We start from the raw sequence: 21841 nt of genomic DNA, 5'->3' as shown, positions 1-21841 counted from the left end.
TGGGTCAGAGGAGGAAGTCTTTGGTTTTGTCTGTGTTTAGTTTGATCCGGTTGTCATTCATCCAGTTGGCGACTGCTGTCAGGCCTTCATGGATGTTCTTTTTGGTGGTGGTGGGATCTCAGGTGAGTGAGATGATTAACTGGGTGTTGTCAGCGTAGGAGACAATGTTGACGTTGCGGCGTTGGATGATGGCTGTGAGAGGGGCCATGTAGATGTTGAAGAGAATGGAGCTCATTGAAGAGCATTGCAGTACACTACAGTTGACTGGTGTGGGTTTGGAGGAGAAAGGCGGGAGTCTGACTTTCTGGGTCCTGTCCGTGAGGAAGGAGGTGATACATTCCAGGGCTTTGCTGTGGATGCCAGCGTTGTGTAGGCAGGTGTGGAGGGTTTTGTGGTAGACAGTGTCGAAGGCTGTTGAGAGGTCTAGGAGGATGAGGGTGGCAGTTTCTCCTCAGTCGATCATGGCACGGAATATCATCTTTTGCGGTGAGGAGGGCGGTCTCGGTGCTGTGGTTGCTTCTGAAACCAGATTGGGAGTGGTCCAGGGTATGGTTGGCCTCAATAAGTTGCAAGTTTATAGACTTCTCTATGAATCTGGCCGGGGAAGTAGAGAGATGGGGCTGTAGTTATTTGGGTCTGTGGGGTCTGCTGAGAGTTTCTTCAGCAGGGGTTTCAGTTCCACGTGCTTCTAGACATCCGGGAAGGTGCCGGTTTTGATGGAGCAGTTGATGGTGCGGCAGAGATCAGAGGCGATGGTGTCACTTGGTTTGTTGAATATGTGATGGGGGCATGGGTCCGAGGGTGCGCCACAGTGGATGGATTTCATGATTCTGAGGGTGTACTCTGTAGTGAGGGGGTTCCAGATAGCCTGTGTGTTGTGGGGGGTGAATTTGGGAGGGGTGTCGTTCGGTGTAGGGGAGTGGGTGGTGGAGGTTGAGTTATGAGGTGTGAAACTGTCATAGATGTCGAGGATCTTGCATTAAAAGTGTGCAGCGAGGGTATTGCAGAGGTCCTGGGGGGGGGGGGATGTTGGTGGTGTCGTTGTTGGGTTTAGAGAATTCCTTGATGACTGAGAACAACTCCTTGCTGTTGTGTGTGTTAGAGTTGATTCTGTCTTGGATGGCTGTTTTTTGGCTGTTTGTATGAGGTGGTGGTGGGTGGTGATTGCTTCCTTAAAGGCAGCTTTTGCCTGATCTCCAGGTTCTTTCCAATCGTCTGCAGTGGCGTTTGGAGTCCTGAAGGGCCGGGGTGAACCAGCTGGCCTTGTTGGTGGTTTGGCAGCTGGACGGTATTTTAAATGGGGCGAGGGTGTAATCCAGAGGTTGTGGGCAGAGGAGTTGGCATCTGTGGAGGTAGGTGGAGAGGATTTGTTTAGGGTGTCGTGTAGTTAGTCTTGGGTGATGTTGTTCCAGTTTCTGCGGGGCAGGTGGTACTGTCGGAGGTGGGTGGTGGGTTTGTTGAAGGAGAAGTTATGCAGTGGTGGTCAGTCCAGAGGAGTTCGGTGATGTTATTGACTGAGATGTGGTTGCCTGAGGAAAAGATTGGGTCAAGGGTGTGGCGGGCTCCGTGGGTTGGGTAGTTTATGAGTTGCTTCAGTCCGATGGTTCTGAGGTTTTCCAGAAGGGTGGAGGTGCTGTGATCATTGGGGTTATCAAGATGAAAGTTGAGGTCACCGAGAAGGATGTAGTCTGTTCGTACAAGGGCATGGGGTGCGATGTGGTCAGTGATGGAGTAGCAGAAGGCAGGATGAGGTCCGGGAGGTCTGTAGATGAGGGTGCCTTGCAGGGTGGTATTGGAGTTGACCTGGATCTTGAAGTGTAGGTGTTCTAGGCCTAGTGACTGGTCATTGGAGCTGGTTGCGACTTGGATGGTGTGTTTGTGGATGATGGCAATGCCTCCTCCAGGTCGGTTGCTGCGGTCTTTGTGGCAGATCTTGTAGCCTTCAGGTATTGCAGTGGTGATGTCTGGCGCGTATGTGGGGTTTAGCCAGGTCTCTGTGAGGAAGCCAACGCCTGGGGAGGTAAAGTCTAGCAGGTTCCAGATTTCGAGGGTGTGCTTGTGGATATAGCGGGTGTTGAGGAGGATGCAGTTGAGGTAATTGCGGCTTTTTTTGGGTGGGTTAGTTGGTTGGGTTGTGGTCCGGAGGGAGAGGAAGGAGCAATTGCGGCAGGTAAAAGGTCTGAAGGTGTTGGTCGGGGATGCGTGGTAGCAGGCGGACGATCTACCGGTTTTGAGCGCATGGAGGGTGCTGGCGTTGTAGTGGTGGCAGTTTCTGGAGCCAAGGTTCATTGCATTGGGTGCGGTCAGGGCGCGAACGGGTGCTGACGGGCTTGCCTTTGGCATGCCTTTGGCACGCCAGTGGCATGCCTTTGGCACGCCCGCTGCGCTGTCGCACAGAGAACAGCACTAAATACAGTAGGAAGGTGGGCGGGCTGGTTAGCTGGATAGGGGTAGGTTTGAAATAAAAACAGAGCAAGCAGAATACAGTGAAATACAGCCAAAATACATAGGGAGAAGGGAGAGAGAACTTACTTCAATGGTGCTGGGAGCAGCATTAAATGCAGCAGGAAGGTGGGCGGGCTCGTTAGTTGGATAGGGGTAGGTGTGAAATAAAAACAGAGCAAGCAGAATACAGTAAAATACTGCCAAAATACATAGGGAGGAGGGAGAGAGAACTTACTTCTATGGTGCTGGGAGTAAAAAACCTAGGTTCAAGCTGCTGATTGCTGGCTGCATATATATGCTGATTGTCTTTGGCTCAGTAGTGCATTGCTGCTCCTTCAACAAATGATACAAAGAGCAGTAAGCAAATTTGATAATAGAAGTAAACTGGAAAGTTGTTTAAAATGGTATGTTCTACCTAAATCATGGAAGAAAAAAATTAAGCCATATATGATAAATAGGGTGACTACTAAGACTATCATGGCACTATTCCTGGGTGACATATTCTGTAAGTGGCACAAAAGCTGAAAAACAAAAATATACAAATCACTACAACTTTGGATGACAAAGGTAGCCATACTTTTAATGACACCATGCAGACAGCCCCACTATGATACTTTTAATGTGGCCAGTATTAGTGACTTTTAGTTTAGTGCATTAGTGACATAGATATATATAGTAAAGCAGTAATGCACTAAACTAAAAGTACTGTATAGTTTTGTTTAAGTGCAACTTTTAGTACCATGTATTGACCATTTATTATTAAGTTGTAGTAAAAAGTAATAATAGGTGTTCAGCACCAATTGCATTTTAAGAATATAGATTTGGATAACAAAAAGTTGGTAATTATTTTGTAAATATATATATTTCTTACTTTACAAGTATATTTTCATTATTGAAATAAGAATAATTATTGTTTTGCATCTGGGTGTTAAGACAGGCAAAGTAATTTATGAACTGTACATATTATTAAAGGGACAGTCTACCATAGAATTGTTATTGTTTTAAAAGATAGATAATCCCTTTATTACCCATTCCCCAGTTTTGCATAACCAACACAATTATATTAATATACTTTTTACCTCTGTGATTACCTTGTATGTAGGAACCGTCTTCCAGCCCCCTGATCACATGACTGTGACTGTTTATTATCTATTGTCTTGCATTTAGCATTGAAATGTGCTAATTAAATCTTAAATAACTACCTCTGCCTGAACACAGTGTTATCTATATGGCCCACGTGTACTTTCTGTCTCTTTGTGTTGAAAAGAGATTTTAAAAGCATGTGATAAGAGGCAGCCCTCAAAGGCTTAGAAATTAGCATATGAGCCTACCTATGTTTAGTTTAAACTAAAAATACCAAGAGAAAAAAGAAAATTTGATGATAAAAGTAAATTGTAAAGTTGATTAAAATTAAAAATCCAATCTGAATAATGAAAGTTTAATTTATACTAGACTGTCCCTTTAAGTATGCAAATGACATATTCAAACACTAAACCCCTTTCAGATAATGTTATAATAATTGTAAGTAGGTGAGGTTAATAAACAAGATATTTCAGTATTTATTTAGCATTTTATATTTTCCCTTTGGAATCTAAATTTAAAACTTATCTTAGAGTTGGCATTAGACAACTATAATGCCATAGGCTATATTCATAGTATATTTGTTATTTGGATTAAAAGTTGGGTAACAATATTTTAGCATTGAAACATATTTATAAACCCTCATATGTTAACTATTATAACTCAATAATGATCTAACTTATTATTTTTTCAGGCTAAGCAGCCATTTTCATCGCTGTCAACAACTAACAAAACCGTGAGAGGTATTATAGTTGATGCACACAATAATTTAAGAAGAATAGTTATCCCAACTGCAAAAAACATGTTGAAAATGGTAAGAATGTAAACATGTAATTAATCAATATTTTGCTATACATTGACTTAAATAAAAAAAAAAATCTTATTTGTAAAACTAAGATCTTGCTGAAAAAGCAACATCTCGCCATTCAAACATGGTAAGATTCAAAAAGATTTGTAGCCTCCGCAGTCAGAGCACAGAGTTTAGAGATCTGATCCAATTAAATCAACGGAACTGATTTTATCTCACTTTCTTTTACTTTTATCAGCACAGAATTATTATTTTTTGTGCAGGATACAATTTTAGAAATGTTTTAAAAACTTTACAAAATAAACATCTAGAAAACAGTCCACTCTAACGTGCAAAAAAGAAAACTTTTACTAAAGTGTAATACCATGAAAAGAAATATGTGACAACGTTAGCATCTTTATTATAGGGAATCTATCATGCTGAGTTGTATTATTGATTAAAAGAAAGTCAGACCATACCTCAAGAGCGTCTTGAAAACCATACTTTAACAAAACAGACATGCACATATTTAATTAACTTTTTTTAAAAAAAACATTGCTAAGCTGTTTTCTGTCTTTTGAGGTTGTAATTATTTTGTTTTCTGGTGTAGCGGTCCCATCTTAATGGCAGGAACACCCACTGATATTTAGCTATAAAAGATAGGTGAAATTAGTCGTCATGCATTTTGAACATGATCTCGTCGACATAGTAAGAATCAGCAGCTAAATGAGTCCCAATCGGCTCCATTTATCAAACTGCAATAGCAGCTTTGCAAGCCTAAACAGCGAATTAGTTTTAAGACTGCTTCTACTTAAAGGAACATTGTATACTAGATTTTTCTTTGCATAAATGTTTTGTAGATTATATTTTTATACAGCCCTTCTGGGAGTGTTTTTGTAACAATGTATAGTTTTGCTTATTTCTTTTAATAACATTGTGCTGATTTTCAGACTCCTAATTAAAGGGACACTGAACCCAATTTTTTTGTTTCGTGATTCAGATAGAGCATGACATTTTAAGCAACTTTCTAATTTACTCCTATTATCAAATTTTCTTCATTCTCTTGGTATCTTTATTTGAAATGCAAGAATGTAGGTTTAGATGCCGGCCCATTTTTTATGAACAACCTGGTTTGTCCTTGCTGATTGGTGGATAAATTCATCGACCAATAAAAAAATTGCTGTCCATAGTACTGAACCAATAAAAAATCTTAGATGCCTTTCTTTTCAAATAAAGATAGCAAGAGAACGAAGAAAAATTGATAATAGAAGTAAATTAGAAAGTTGCTTTAAATTGCATGCTCTATCTGAATCACAGAAGAAAAAAATTTGGGTTCAGTGTCCCTTTAAGCCCAAAATGACCAAATGTAGACCCAAGTCTACAGATTCCAGTTTGTGTAATCTGTCTTTTCATATGCAGGGAAAGGGGGAGGGGGAGTGTCTGTTCTTTCCCAGCCCCTTTCACTGTGTGTCCCAGCCTAACTTCATCAACAGTGGTAAACTGGAAACTTCTAAGTAAGTTTGTAAAAGGTTTTTACTGGAGTTTTAGATCAGTATCTGTGCATATTCTTTTTTATAGTAATGTATATTACATGCAGTTTTATGAAAATTAGTGTACACTGTCCCTTTAACCCCTCCACCACCAAAAGTGTGGTGGATTGCAATGACCCCGGTCAGATCTGGATGATTGGCAGCCCCCTCTTTTATGACTTTCTCCATGTGCGGCAATGCACAAGCAGTGGGCAAGCTCTTAATAGCAAACACGGTCCGCCTGCCATTTAATAAATGGAGCCCAATCAATCTAGACCATTACCTGCTACATTCAGATTCATCTTGTTCATTAAAAACAATGAAAACTAAAATCTAACAAAAAGAAAACGGATTGTTATAAATATTGGAAATCACTTTTACCAATGCTAAACCATATCTCATTTATTTATTTTCATAGAAGTGGAGTGATGAAGCTGCAAAAACAGCAGAAAGATGGGCAAAAACTTGTATACAAGAGCACAGTAAAAAAGAATTAAGAAAAATCCCAAGTAAGTAAATAGGAATGTGGTAAATAGTATGGAAGCGCCTGCTTTAAAAGGACATGAAACATATATAAATTTAAAGAAAAAAACCCAATATACTTCTTTTGTCAAATTTGCTTTGTTTAAAGTCAAACACATACCCCTCAATTTATGTTTTACATACATATTCTTTTTCAACAATGGATACCAAGAGAACAAAGTACCTTTGAAAAAAAGAAGGTCATTTAAAAGTGTCTTAATTTTACATACTCTATCTTAATCATGCTAGTTTCATTTTGACTTTCCTATCCCTTTAAAAATAAAAAATAAAATACATGTACATTTTAAATATATTTATTACTTGTTAAGATTTTAAATAAACAAATAAAAGTGCAAAATGACTTATACTATCATTTTGAACCAAATTAAAGGCACATGAAACCTAATTATTTGGTTCAGACTGAGCATATCATTTTAAAAACGTTTAACTTATTTTATCAATTTAGCTTTATTATCTTGGTATTCTTTAAAATAGAAATCTGAGAGTGAACTAAATTCAATTTTTGAATATTCGTAACAGTATTAGATCTTAATTTTTGGAAAAATCTTATGTCAAAGATTTAAATTATTTGTTTTTCAAGCTTAAGTGTCTTTTAAAATGTCTGTTTTTGACTGAATGTTTGTAATATACAGAATAAAGCATAAAAATGTATTATTTGTAGTACGTTTTCCAACCCAAGGGAACTGAATGTTCTTAGCCTACTAATAATAAATAATTACTAATGCAGAACTTATTGACCTTAAAAATGTAAAAGGTTGTATAAAAAAATCAAATATTTAACCTAAATATTTACACATGTATGAGTAAGGAAGTGTAGTGATCCATAGATATATTATCCTTGCAGATGTTATCTAGTATTAATGATTTTTTTATTTTATTTTGTTCTTATTTATATTTTAGATTTCAGATGTGGAGAAAACTTATTCATGTCCTCATATAAGGCTTCCTGGAAGTATGTAATTCAAGCATTTTTCGATGAGTATGTAGATTTTGATTATGGAAAAGGAGCTAAATTTGTAGGTGCTAAAATTGGACATTACACACAGGAAAGTCATAAATAGCCACCGTGGGTACTTAAAATTCTAAACAGATTAAACCAATGGTTCGTAAACTTTTTTTGCTCACCGTCCCTTCATTAGCTTCCCCTACCTTACCTGTAAAAAATTATTAAAGGGACACTGTACCCAAATTTTTTCTTTTGTGATTAAGATAGAGCATGCAATTTTAAGCAACTTTCTAATTTACTCCTATTATCAATTTTTCTTCGTTCTCTTGCTATCTTTATTTGAAAAAGAAGGCATCTACGCTTTTTTTTTTTGGTTTCAGTACTCTGGACAGCACTTTTTTATTAGTGGATGAATTTATCCACCAATCAGCAAGGACAACCCAGGTTGTTCACCAAAAATGGGCCGGCATCTAAACTTACATTCTTGCATTTCAAATAAAGATACCAAGAGAATGAAGAAAATTTGAAAATAGGAGTAAATTAGAAAGTTGCTTAAAATTTCATGCTCAATCTGAATCACGAAAGAAAAATTTTGGGTACAGTGTCCCTTTAAGAATACCAGTGCACAACGCCCTAATGAAGATAACAATACAGTAACAAATATTTATCCAAATTTGAAAATAATCTTTTTTTGGTTTAATTAGTTCTTAAATGTATTAACTTTATTGAGTGACACCAGTTTTCTAAAGTCTATAGTCACTGGATGAGAGTCTAATATAACACATTTACGGCTAGATTACAAGTGGAGTGCAAAATATTGCTTCCATTGTGCATTCATTGTGTTGAGCTATTTCAATTGCTTTTGTTTGATTTGATCATTGCAAACAACTAAAAGTCTGTACATATATATATATATCCATCTTTAGACATGTATATGTATGTATCTCTATGTTAAAGCCCTTGGCCATTTTTTTCTAACACCATATCGTCGATCCCTTATAACTTTTTTGTGCAATATTGTTTTTCTAATAATTGTTATTAGACAATGTTATTATGAGTGTAAGTAAACTTTGTAATGTATTTTTTTATGTGTTTTGTGCAACTTTTTTTATTTTCTTGAAACATTTAACTACAGCTCTGAGTTTGCAGTAATGATTTTAGAGTAATTTGCAATTGTGCTCACAAGATCGCGTTTACTTTAAACTTGTAATATGAGCAGTAAGCCTGATTAGTGCAAACCCTAGCAATATACCTCTTATTGGTAGGGCATAAACGATTGCGCTACACTTGTGATCTAGTCCTTAAGATGTCATTTTGAAAGCACAATTTGAGCAGACCTTAGCAATTATACTTGAAAAGCCTCTTGAGTATTTTTATTTTATCTTCTTTGTTGCAGCCACTTAGTAAACATTAAACAGTTTTGATACTAAGCATGATTAAATATTTTCTGTACGATTTAATTTTGAGCTTAAAGTATCTTTTATCTTAAAGTATCTTTTAGCTTTAATTTTGTTTGTTGTTTTAAATATTTGTAATATATAAATATTTGATTATACAAGTTAATTTTTTTACGAATATTATTTATCTATTATCACAAATTCTCTTTCTTCAAGGTGGTGTGGTACAGTTCATTCCTAATTGGATGTTATGTCTCAGAATGTTTTGGAGCTGAATACCAATACTACTATGTTTGTCACTACTGCCCAGCGTAAGTATTAAACAATTTATTTTTATTTTTTTAACTTTGTAAGTATTTAACACATAAATAATATATATGAAATTGTGCTTCTATTAATTATTTGTGACATACATAATGATCCTAATAATTCTGCTATTAGTTTTTTTCTTAAACTGTATGGGGATTCTTGCTTGATGAATACATGAAATGTGATAATATATTTCTAACAATATTCATTATCATCTTCTTCTTAATATTGTAATCTTTACACTATTTACCATTTAGACAAAGATACAATATTATATTATTAACAAATTAATTTAATGTCCTATATAATGTTCTGTATTCCTTGATTCAACACATACTTTTTACAAAATAGGAATTTAACACAATGGGGATGTTTATCTTTTAAAAATGGATGTAAAAAAATAGTTTATTTTTAATCATTTTTTATTATACTATTAATTAAATATCTCTATCCTGATATAAATGTAAAATCAATAGGGTACATTACATATGTTTGTTGTAGTCAATAGTTAATGGAAAACGGAATGCCTACAATCATGCTTATTCCATTTTTAACAAGTAATGGAGGGACACATAAAAATTGTTATATACTCTTAGAGTTTCTGTTGTATAGTCTCTAAACATTTTTTAAAAAAAAATAAGGTAGAAACGTTTATCATATATACATATTTATTCATTCAATATGGCAGGAGGCAGTAAAAAAATTATTTTAAATAATGAACACTATTTTGTCATTTTTATGTCAAAATTAATATTCTAAAATAACACGTAATATAAAAGTTATAAGTAAAAAAAACATCAGTATAAATTTAGAAAAATAATATAATTAAAATGAAAAAAAAAACCTGAAACTAAACAGTTCACATAAAGTCCTTGTGTAAATAAAGATATACAAATCTTTAAATGCCTCTGAAGATAAGTGTATCCAATAGTTGCTCTTTTGGTCTCCAAATTCCAAACCTAAAGTCTTACTGCTGTGCTACAACAGGATTCAATGTAAGAGGAAATTTGTATCCAATAGTTTCAACTTGCTTGTAGTTAACCTCAAAGAGAGAAAAACAACCAATAGTGCAGCACGGCTTCAAATAGAGCCCAAATTAAAAACTCTTGTTAAAACACACTCTTGTGGCCTTGAGCTACAATTACACTCTCTATAAATCACTCTGGCAAAACAAGAATTAGCGAACAAATATAAATGTATTCCACAATTTAAAAAAAATAAAAGTCACTCAGGGCACAAATATTGACACCAAAAGCAACATAATGCCACTAATCTGTAGATAACATAAGGAAACAGAAGCGCCACATGGCCTAGTATTGTTTGGCTGGGTAATAATATATATGAATATATGGTATATTGCACTCACATTGAGTAATGCACCCCTTGTAGTGCTAGTGAAGCGGACTGGGATCACAACAGTCACCCAGCAGACTGACCTCCACTTCACTAACACCACAAGGGGTGCATTACTCAATGTGAGTGCAATATACCAAATATTCATATATATTATTACCCAACAAAACTATACTAGGTCACGTGGCGCTTCTGTTTTCTTATGTTATCTACAAATTGCTGATCCTGGATTAGGACCCTGAACCACCTACAGATAGCTGTCTGGACCTGACATGTGAATTATCTTTGGGCTTTCACATCCACATTATACCATATTTATTGGGACATTTGGTACATTTTGTATATCTTATTTTGTGGTGTTTGTCACAACAAACTGCAAATTGCCATTGTGTATATTTAGATAAGCTGGTTCTTAGCTTGGTCACCTTTTTGAGCCTATTTCATCTGAGCCTTTTTTATCGTTGGTGCCCATGTTTACAGCTTGAGCCCAATCACTTGCTATAGCAATTGCCAAATCAATTGTGTATTTATCTGACCAAGGGTGCCCCCTATATTTTCTCTTTATAATACCACTAATATCACTATAGAAACAGGGTTCAAATGTTCAATAGCTCACAGGAGCAGAATGTAAAACTAAAATGATGAGAGTTTCTCAGAATGTTGCAGTGATCATATGCTGTCCCTTCCAGGTGACATATCCTGACGTGCGTTTCACCTTGAAGGCTTTTTCAAAGGATGAAATTTAATTGAAAACTGCATGCTTATAATCATGTTTATTCTGTTTTTAACAAGTAATGGATGGATAAGATTTGTTATATCATCTTACAGTTGCAGTTGCTGTTGTATAGTCTCTAAAGAACATTTTTGGGTATTAAGGTAGAGAAATAAAGTAGAATCCGGTTAACATATACAATTGTTTATTAATTTGTTATGGCAGGAGGCAGTAAAAAGGTATAACCTTAAAAAAATGGTGTCACTTTTATATCAAAATTATCTTTCTAAAATAATTAAATTTTTAATTCTGCTTGATTGATTAATTATATTTTTAACATATTTCAGAGGAAATGACGCCGACACAATGAATACTCCTTATACAGTTGGAACTCCTTGTGAAGCCTGCCCCAATTCATGTGACAATGGTCTATGCAGTAAGTTACTATAGCAGATAATAATAGTGTTTTATTTTTTTTTCTAAGGTACATCAGTAATTATAAATTAAATGACTAAAATATTAATGCTAATAATGTTGACATTATAAAGATACCATTTGTAGCTGTATGGTAACATTTATATTAGGCTTTGATGGATTATTTTATATTCAAATTCCCATAACTCTAGAATGCAATTACTAATTTGACTAGAATTTAGCAATTAAGTAGTGATTGAAAAGTATTATGAACATGCTGATTATAAAGTTTAATTAATTACTGCTCAGTATCTAAAAATATTTTAAAAAACAGAGGCACTTTAATTCAATAAACTTCACAAAGATGCTTCTTTTTAAAAATAATATTTACCCTTGCGTTATAGTAAACATACCGCTGTTTCTCCGCCCACATCTCCTACTGTATTGAGCAGATTGATGACAAATCTGGCTTCCTCCAATTGCTGCGTGCCCCACGAGCTGGATGTCAAAGTGGGAACGAAATGATTGGAGGAAACCGGATTTGTCATTGATCTGCTCAATACAAAAGGAGATGTAGGCGGACGAATGGCAGTATGAATGGGCAGGTAAATGGAAAACGGGATTAATACTGGAAAATGCAAGGTTCTACATTTTGGAAGTAAAAATAAGCAAGCAACCTATTTAAATGAAACTAGACTTAGCAAAACATAGGAGGAAAGGGATTTGGAAGTAGTAATAGCTAACAAGCTAAAAAATTGAAGCAGCTTCTAAGGCTAATAAGATACTAGCATGTATTAAAAGAGGCATTGATGCAAAGAAGGAAATCCCTTGTAAGACCTCACCTTGAGTATGGACTGCAGTTCTGGGGACCAATCTCAAAAAAAGTTCAGAGAAGGGCCACATAGCTAACAAGGTAAATGGACCATTTAAGCTATGAGCAGAGGTTAGCCAACATTTTGTCTGTTTTCTCTGGAAAAAAGATGCTTGAGAGGTGACATGATTACTTTATACAAATATATTCAAGGCCCATATACAAAAATTGCAGAAGCTCTGTTTATTCCAAGAAAATTGTTTGTGACAAGAGGTCACAATTTAAGGCTGGAGGGAAGGAGGGCAATTAAACTGTAGAATGCATTACCTAAGGAGGTAGTAAATGCCAATACCTTAGAAACATTTAAAATGGTTTAGATACACTTCTGACTAGAAACAGAGTTCAAGAATATGATTGCTTGTGTTTAAATGTGTAACATTTTTAATGGGATTAATTTAAGCTCAACTGGAGCTTTTTTGTATATATGTTAAGATTTGTATAGGTTGAACTTGATGGACGTCTGTCTTTCTTTCAACCTCTTCTACTACATTACTATGTTACTATGTAATAAAAAAGCAACAGCAATGAGACAATAATTTTTTTATAATGGGTTGGATTACCCAATTCCATGTGTAAATTAGTCAGAAAGCACTCCACTAGCCATTCATAAAAAAGAGAAATAAAAAGGAAATGGCAAATGCCTCTTGATAAGTCAGTAATTTATTACCTAGCCCGTTTCTCTCTTATACATTGGCCTCACCAGGATTGAAAGCTCAGTATAAAATATACCAATGTGATCATACTTCATCTCTACTCCACTGAACCTCTGCCTCCCATCCTTGAGTCTCATGGCTCCTAAACCAGACCATGAAGCTCCAGCCTACCTTTTTAAGAAATTGTTAATTGCCAGTTACTCTCCTCTGACTAAATTGTCATGTCATCTTCCTACTCTTTTACAGAAGTTTTTTTTATTGATAGTGAAAGTACAAGGGCTTGTACAACTGATAGCTATTTATTCACCTCAATTCACATTGCATGGGTTTCCTAAGGCCTTTTATTGGAATGTCACAATATCTGATCAGGAATATCAGCCTCAACCATTCAGTGTCTTCCATTCTAGCAGACCGTAGGATGTCAACTCTGTAGAGGTCCATGACTTTACACAGGCCTGCTTCTTCCCACCATTGCAGTTGAGAATCAGGGAGATGGTTACAGAAGTCCCTTAATGGAGTGTACTGGAAAATGGTTGTGTCTAAGCTCCCTCCATTTCTCAGGGCATTTCTACAATAAGTCATTACTTACACTACAAAGAATATATGCATGATCAGGGGTCCATAGAACATCTATAATTATCAAGCCTGATGGAAGAGTTGCTTGTTTTAACTCTCTCTAATAGATATATTCTAATTTATCCTCCCATGAAATAGTGTGAGTGACCATATCAGCTTTATAATACAAGAGGACATTAGAAGCCCTCCACATTTAATTGGACTTAGCGGATATGCCATAGATAAACTCTAAGAGATTTTCTTGAGCAGATGAAATTGAGGAGACATTGACTGAAACTGATAAAGGATTTGTAGTGAAAGCATCAATACAAACTGAACATTTTAGGTAGCATCCTAGTGATAAATCCAACTTGGTCATTATACTATAGAAGACAGACTTGACCCATCTATATGACACTATTTTGGCTCAGATCATGATAACCAGGTTTATAAGAGAGAGAGGTCTATAGCTTCTACATAGTCTAGAACCCTTCACTGGCTTGGCAATGGTCAGGATTGTTTGTACTCCCCAATAAACTTTCCAGTCTTAAAAGCCTTATGGAAGACTTCCAATGAAATGCCACTAATAAAGGAAATAGCTTTCTACAGAACAACTACTGTAAAAAGGGGAAGCAAGGACAGTTGCAGACAGTTTTAAGGAATATTTAAATTGTTTTTATTTAACTGATGTTAGCTTGGTCACTCTGTGAATGATCCTATGTCATACAGTAGCTTGTAATATGCCAATGTGTCTGACTGAGTGGAAGATGTTTTCTTTGTTTTAAGTGTATGTGCAATGATTATTTTTTTTATTGCATTATGTATTGACTATTTTGTAAAACATTATTTTGTTATATTTTTATTAATTTAGCTAATCCTTGTGGAGCTCAAAACAATTATTCCAACTGCAAGGACTTTACGGATTCCTGTAATTCATATTCCATTCAGGAGGCCTGCCCAGCTTCCTGTTCTTGCAAAAACAATGAAATATACTAACTCCAAAATCAATGCAGAGGGATTACCCAGCTACCTGATCCTGCAAAAAAAGAAAAAAAAACTTTCTGCACTACTATTTATATGCATCCTAATAAAAAATATATTTTGCATTTATTTTTAAATGCTTATATCACAATATCCTAATATGTAACTATATAACTACTGTATATACCCCCCTCTCTCTCTCTTTCTTTCTCCTTCTCTCTCTCTCTCTCTCTCTCTTTCTCTCTCTCTCTTTCTCTCTCTCTCTCTCTCTCTCTTTCTCTCTCTCTTTCTCTCTCTCTCAATAATTTAATTTAATGAAATATTTGTAGCGTGATGTGATTTTTCGTTTTAAATTTTAATTACTATTTTTAAAACTTTCTTAGTATGAACAGTAGTGTTAAATAAATTTGTATTGCATATTATAAACAGATTTTAAAAAAATATATTTTACTTATAAGTTTTTTTTTTAGGAATTTCTTTTTTGTGTTTTGTTACAATCAAGGTAAAACAAAAAGTTTGATATTTTCTGATGATTCTTATTATGAATCAAACGTTCTTGAGACTAATAAACATTTATTTTCCTAGTGCTTAATGCTTTTATGTGATCATTCATCTAGTGTTTAGCAATAATACTAAAGGAAGACAACAGAAGAAGAAAAAAAGAAAAGAAAAGCATTTAAAAATAATGTTAATATGTTTCTACCATTATCTCTTTATGGATATTATTCTCTATGTCTACATCTCATTATAAAATTCTTCCTTAATATTTTTATGTTTCTTGGTCATGGTTTACCAATAAAGCTTTGAGGGTCAAGTAAACAAATGCCCCTAGAGATTATTTGAGCACAACCATACACTGTCTTTTAATTTTAACTTCAATTTAAACAGCATTGGTTTAACCAATTTAGGCCTAGATTACAAGTGTAGTACTAGTGATAGCTCAGGGTGCACTGTAAATAATGCAGGAGCACACTACGATTTGTGTGCAGTATGGCAGTATGACATTACAAGTCTATGGTAACACAGAATAACCAGTGAATGGTTAGCACGGCCAACACCCCTTTATTGTGCCCTATACTGTACTTCAATAGATATCTTGGCCATGCTTTTTATTGTGCTCTATACTGTACTTCAATATCTTGGTCATGCTAAACGTTGTTAATATTACATTTTGTAAAAGTTAGAGCAACTTGAGACCTGAAGTATTAGTTCTAGAATAAAACACGTTAATATAATTATTAAGGTGTTTGTCAAGGAACGGCTCAAAGGTGTATGTGTATGTATATACAGTATATATATATATATATATATATATATATATATATATATATATATATACATATATATATATATACACACACAGGTGGCCCTCGGTTTACGCCGGTTTAATTTGCGCCGTTTCAGAATAACAACCTTTTTTTTCAGTCATGTGACTGCTATTGAAAAGCTTTTGGAAAGTAATGCACTAATTAAAATAGCCAGTAGGTGGAGCTGTCCGCTTGTTTTGCAGCAAAGTTATGCAACTTAACAGCCTTAAATTGATCTGTGTACACAGATCAGACCAGATCTATTGAGCAAAATTTAGCAGACACTTCCCTATTATCTTCCTGTCCAGCTGCTTGAGGTGAGGGTGCCTAACTGCTTATTAATCACTGCAGATTGAAATGCATAGAATAGGTGCAGACCCAATATTATCTAACATGCTAACAATGCAGAAAACTGATTGCAGAAAAATGCAAGTAAAAAAACATTTTTGTTCATTGTTACGGTTACCGTTAGTCTCGCTGAGGGATGGACCGCTTAGTAGCCTGGATCCCTATTGCTAAAGAGGGGAGAAGCTGTTTTCCATAGTATTCTATATGAGTCTCGCAAATATAGAATAATCTCCCTTAGCTGCAGTACAGCTAGGATACCCTTCTGCCCACAAAAACGAGTCAACGCTGCGATTGAGGGTCAAACAAGAACTCAGGACTGGGATGCCCAGCCTGCTTTTTATTAAGGTTACATGCACACAGGGCACTCCCGGGGGGGGGGGGGAAAGCACAAAATCCCCCATCACACATTTAGATAGAGAGCAATGTCCTTTGACAGGCCACAATAGGATTACAGTACTTAAGATAACAAGTTTACAAGTTCATCTTATCAATTTGCAGTCTGGCTCCGGAGGTGATTAGACAATGGGATTGTTTATCACTGAACTTAGAGCTGAGGCCAGCAAACTTGTATTTAGACAATCGTTTCTAAAAGCTGAAAAAAGTTAACTCTTTATGAAATGATACTTGTTACGATTTTCTTGGAGCCCTTCTTAGGCGCTGGCTTGGCTGGTTCAGGCATTGCTGCTGGGAAATAAGCTCTTCACAACAAAATAACTAATGCTTCTGTAACAGTGCTCCCTTTCTGTGGAACACTCTGGCAGACACGGTCTGACCCCTTTTCTGGGCAGACTAAGGCTGTCCAGACCCCTGGTTATGCGGGGCTGAGGTCGGTTTGTCTGGACAACCCGTCGGCGTTGCCATTCTGTTTCCCAGGTCTGTAAGTAATGGTGAAATTGAAGGGTTGCAACGATAAGCTCCAACGTAATAGCCTGCCGTTATCTCCAGAGACCCGGTTCAGCCACACCAACGGGTTATGGTCGGTGACCAGAGTGAACTCCTGACCATATAAATAGGGAGTCAATTTCTTTAATGTCCACACCAAAGCCAAACACTCCTTTTCGACCGCTGCATAGCTGACTTCGCGGGGCAGGAGCTTCCGGCTGATGTAGGCAACTGGATGCTCCCCTCCATCTTCGCCTACTTGGCTGAGGACGGCTCCCAGCCCGAACATGGAAGCATCTGTATGGACGATAAAACGTTTGTTAAGGGCTGGGGCCGCCAAGACAGGAGCGTTAATTAGAGCATTTTTGAGAGCCTGGAAAGACCACAGGACCTGTCGAGGTAAGTTCTTCTTGGTCAAGTCAGTCAGGGGTTTGGCAAGTGTGCTGTAGTCTGGTACGAACCGTCTATAGTACCCTGCCATGCCCAGGAAGGCTAGGACCTGAGTCTTAGTGATGGGAGTGGGCCAATTGGCGACAGCTTCTATCTTGGCTGGCTCTGGTCGCTGCTTTCCACACCCCACCAGGTGACCCAGATACTGTACCTCGGCCATCCCAAAGTGGCATTTTTCTGGCTTCAGAGTCAGGCCAGCAGCCCAGATCTGATCCAGAACCATTCCTACATGAGCTAAGTTGTCCTCCCAGGACTCACTGTGGATCGCTATGTCGTCCAGGTAGGCGCAAGCAAAACTCTGGAAGCCATCCAGGAGCCTATACACCAAGCGCTGGAATGTAGCTGGGGCATTCTTCATCCCAAACGGCATTACCCTAAACTGATATAAGCCGAATGGGGTGACAAATGCCGACTTGGGGATAGCCTCCGGGGCCAGGGGAATCTGCCAGTAACCTTTGCAGAGGTCAATAGTGGTCAGGTAATTTCCCCTGGCTATACGATCGAGTAGCTTGTCTACCCTGGGCATAGGGTAAGCGTCCGTCACGGTTTTTTCATTGAGCCTCCGATAGTCTACGCAGAACCGGGTGGTCCCATCTTTCTTGGGCACCAAGACAACTGGGGAGGCCCAGGGACTATCGGAGGGCTCAATTACCCTGAGCTGGAGCATCTCATCCATCTCCTTCTTCATTCCTGTCCTAACTGCTTCGGGGATTCGGTACGGAGCCTGGCGCAAGGGAGCTTGTCCCGGAGTATCTACCTGGTGGGTGGTTAAAGTAGTGTACCCTGGCTTCGGGGAGAAGGTGAGGTGTTTGGACTGGAGGAGTTGGCTGAGCTGCTCCCTTTCAGTGGGGCTAAGTCGGTCTCCTATCTGAACCTGAGCCACTATACCTGTGGGGAGACTCTTTTCTAATAGGTCTGGAATGGGTAGACTGTCGGGGTCTTCCTGAGGGGAACAACATACGGCCGTCACGTTCTCTGGTCGCTCAAAATATTCCTTGAGCATGTTTACATGAAATGTCTTTCTAAGATTGTTGTCATGGCAGCTAGCTATCACATAAGTGGTGTCTCCCCTTTTCTCTACGATCTGGTAGGGACCCTGCCAGGACGCCTGCAATTTGTCTGTCTTCACCGGCTTAAGTACTAACACCTTTTGTCCTATGGTGAAGATTCTCTTTCGGGCCCCCCGATCGTACCATACTTTCTGCCTTCTCTGGGCCAACTGGAGATTAGCCCGCACGGATTTGGCTAATTGCTCCATTCGGTCCCTGAGTTCCAGCACATATGGCACAATGGGGACACCGCCAGCCTCCATCTCTCCCTCCCAGTGCTCCCGGATCAGGTTTAGGGGTCCCCGTACCTTTCTTCCGTAGAGCAACTCGAAGGGAGAGAACCCCGTCGTTTCCTGGGGCACCTCCCGATAAGCAAATAGGAGGTGCGGCAGGAAGCGTTCCCAGTCTCGGTATTCCTGAGTGAACGTCTTGAGCATTTGCTTGAGGGTCCCATTGAACCTCTCACACAGCCCGTTCGTCTGGGGGTGGTATGGGGAGCTCAGGAGGGACTTAATTTTGCAAACCTGCCAGAGTTGTTGGGTCAATTCAGCCGTAAATTGGGTGCCTCGGTCGGATAGGATTTCTTTTGGAAATCCTACCCGGGAGAACACCTGTACTAGTGCATTCGCTACCGTATCCGCTTGTATGTTGGATAGGGCGACAGCCTCTGGGTACCTGGTAGCGTAGTCCACTACGGTAAGAATGTAGCGCTTACCGGAGGGACTAGGGGTAGCCAGTGGTCCCACTAGGTCAATAGCAACCCGGCTGAAGGGTTCCTCTACAATGGGCATATTTACTAGATGGGCTTTAGGGTGATCGCCTCGCCTTCCTACTCGTTGACACACATCGCAGGTGTTACAGTAAGTTCTAACGTCAGCGTGCACCCCTGGCCAAAAGAACGTGTGAGTAATGCGGTGTAGGGTACGGGTTACGGCTAGGTGGCCTGATAAGGGGATGTCGTGGCCTATCTTGAGGATTTCTTGACGGTATTTGTGGGGCACTACCAGCTGTCGCCTACGCTGTCCCCTTTTCTCTGTCCAGCGGTTTAGTTTCCCTTTTTCCCATAAGAATGTTTCGTTATCTGCCCCGTCCCCTCCGGTCTCTGCTCGTTCCCGGTACTTTTGTAAGGTCGGGTCAGTCTTAGACTCTGTCTCGAAAGCATCTGGGGTGTCCCAGTGTATGGGGCCTAACATGTCAGGCAAGGTTGGGGTAGGTCTTACCTGTGTCTCCCGCACTGGTGAGAGCTCTCGCTCTGTCCGGGCTTGGGCCCGTGTAGTCACTGGGTCCGCCTCGTTGTTGCATACTGGAGCATAGGCAGAAGTCATGGGGCCCAAATCGTTGCCCAGTAGTATTTCGGCAGGTAAATTATCCATTATGCCCACGTTCACAGCCCCCTTTCCCGCTCCCCAATCAAGATGCACTTGAGCTGTTGGAATTTTGTACACATCCCCCCCCGCCACTCTAATGGCCACAGTCTGTCTGGATCGCTTGTGCTCTGGCACCAAATGACTCTGTACCAGCGTGATAGTAGCCCCTGTGTCTCTCAATCCCTCGGTAGATCGCCCCTCGAGCCATACCTTCTGCCGATGGTGCTGGCGGTTATCTGAGGCAGCATATACAGGGTCCGCCTCGTGAAGCGGCCCCACATATCCCTCAATAGGGGCCTCTTGGTTAACACAGAGGGCCCGGGCCGGACGATAGGACCCAGAGGGGTAATTGTAATTCCTGGGTGTCTGGTGCGTATTAAGGGGGCAGCTAGCCATGAAATGCCCTGGTTGCTTGCATCGGTGGCAAGTCGGTCTGGGACGCTCAGAGCTGTTATTGGGTGGTCCTGAGTGTCGGACGGGCCCTGTGGGCACCGGGGCTCGGAATTCAGCATGAGGGGGTGCACGGTAAACCTCTCTGGGTTTGACCCGTGCTGGAGCTCGGTAGCTCATGGGTTCGTGAAGACGGGAGTCATAATGTTCATCGGCCAATTTGGCTGCTTCTTCTAAGGTAGAAGGCCGCCTGTCTCACAGCCATTCCTTCCCTTGCTGTTCCATGCCATTATAAAAATGTTCTAAGAGAAACAATTGTAAAATTTCCTCACCAGTCACCGCTTTACTTCCGCTCAGCCAGTGATTTGCCACTCTCCGCATTCGGTGCGCCCATTCCATATGGGTATCGTTAGGCTTCTTTTTCGTGCCCCGAAACTGTCGGCGATACGTGTCCGGAGTTACAGCGTACCGTCGCAACAGTGTCTCCTTAACTAGCTCATACTGTGTCACTTCCTCAGCACCCAGAGTATGAAAGGCTTCCAGGGCTCGCCCGGATAGTTTCCCAGACAATATCGTGGGCCACTCTCTGTTGGGAATCTGGTGCAGGGCACATTGCCTTTCGAAGTCCGCCAAATATTCATCAATCCCTGTCTCGCTCTCTAGGAAGGGTCGAAATGCCGCATAGGGTATCTTGGGCCTCCCAGCATTTTCGACAGGGATGATTACCTGCGGTGCTTCAGCATTGCGGTGTGCGTTCGCTAGGTTGAGTTCGTGGGCTCGAGTCTCTCGTATATCCTCGTCCGCCTCCGCCATCAACTGCTGTACCAATTCCATGGAGGGGTTCGGCCCGTATAATGAGAGCCTTTCCCGAACAATCCTGTTTTTTTCATCACTAATCGTGGTCGGTGTTTCCGCCATTGTGAAGCTCTGATCCAGTTCGGTCAATTCTGCGATCAGCTCTCTCCTCGGCCGGTTGCTGGCGTACCCCCCTCTGCTTTCAAGTAAATCCTTTAGGGTTGTACCCTTCAATTTTTCGTAAGCGCTCTCCATCCGTTCTGTACCTCTCCTAGGAAATCCAGGAAAATCCCGCCGCTGCCGCCAAATGTTACGGTTACCCTTAGTCTCGCTGAGGGATGGACCGCTTAGTAGCCTGGATCCCTATTGCTAAAGAGGGGAGAAGCTGTTTTCCATAGTATTCTATATGAGTCTCGCAAATATAGAATAATCTCCCTTAGCTGCAGTACAGCTAGGATACCCTTCTGCCCACAAAAACGAGTCAACGCTGCGATTGAGGGTCAAACAAGAACTCAGGACTGGGATGCCCAGACTGCTTTTTATTAAGGTTACATGCACACAGGGCACTCCCAGGGGGGGGGGGGGGGCACAAAATCCTGCATCACACATTTAGATAGAGAGCAATGTCCTTTGACAGGCCACAATAGGATTACAGTACTTAAGATAACAAGTTTACAA

General features: G+C 39.4%; 1 protein-coding gene and 1 long non-coding RNA gene across 2 annotated transcripts in view; both read left to right on the top strand.

Moving 5' to 3' along the window:
- The window catches only part of LOC128656935 (serotriflin-like), a 111197-nt gene that overhangs the window by 7237 nt on the left and 82119 nt on the right, over positions 1–21841 (top strand). Inside the window, exons 5-7 of the mRNA XM_053711113.1 lie at positions 4220–4339; positions 6260–6350; positions 7285–7434. Coding sequence (XP_053567088.1) covers positions 4220–4339; positions 6260–6350; positions 7285–7434 — 361 coding nt within the window. The remainder of the gene's footprint in view (positions 1–4219; positions 4340–6259; positions 6351–7284; positions 7435–21841) is intronic.
- Positions 8942–14812, top strand: LOC128655264 (uncharacterized). Its single transcript, XR_008401744.1, has 3 exons — positions 8942–9038; positions 11449–11537; positions 14466–14812. It is a non-coding gene; the product is annotated as an uncharacterized LOC128655264 (long non-coding RNA).

The sequence above is a fragment of the Bombina bombina genome, chromosome 4 (genome assembly GCF_027579735.1).
Source record: "Bombina bombina isolate aBomBom1 chromosome 4, aBomBom1.pri, whole genome shotgun sequence".
In the NCBI taxonomy this organism is placed as follows: Eukaryota; Metazoa; Chordata; class Amphibia; order Anura; family Bombinatoridae; genus Bombina; species Bombina bombina.
This window is presented reverse-complemented; position numbering and strand designations above follow the sequence as displayed.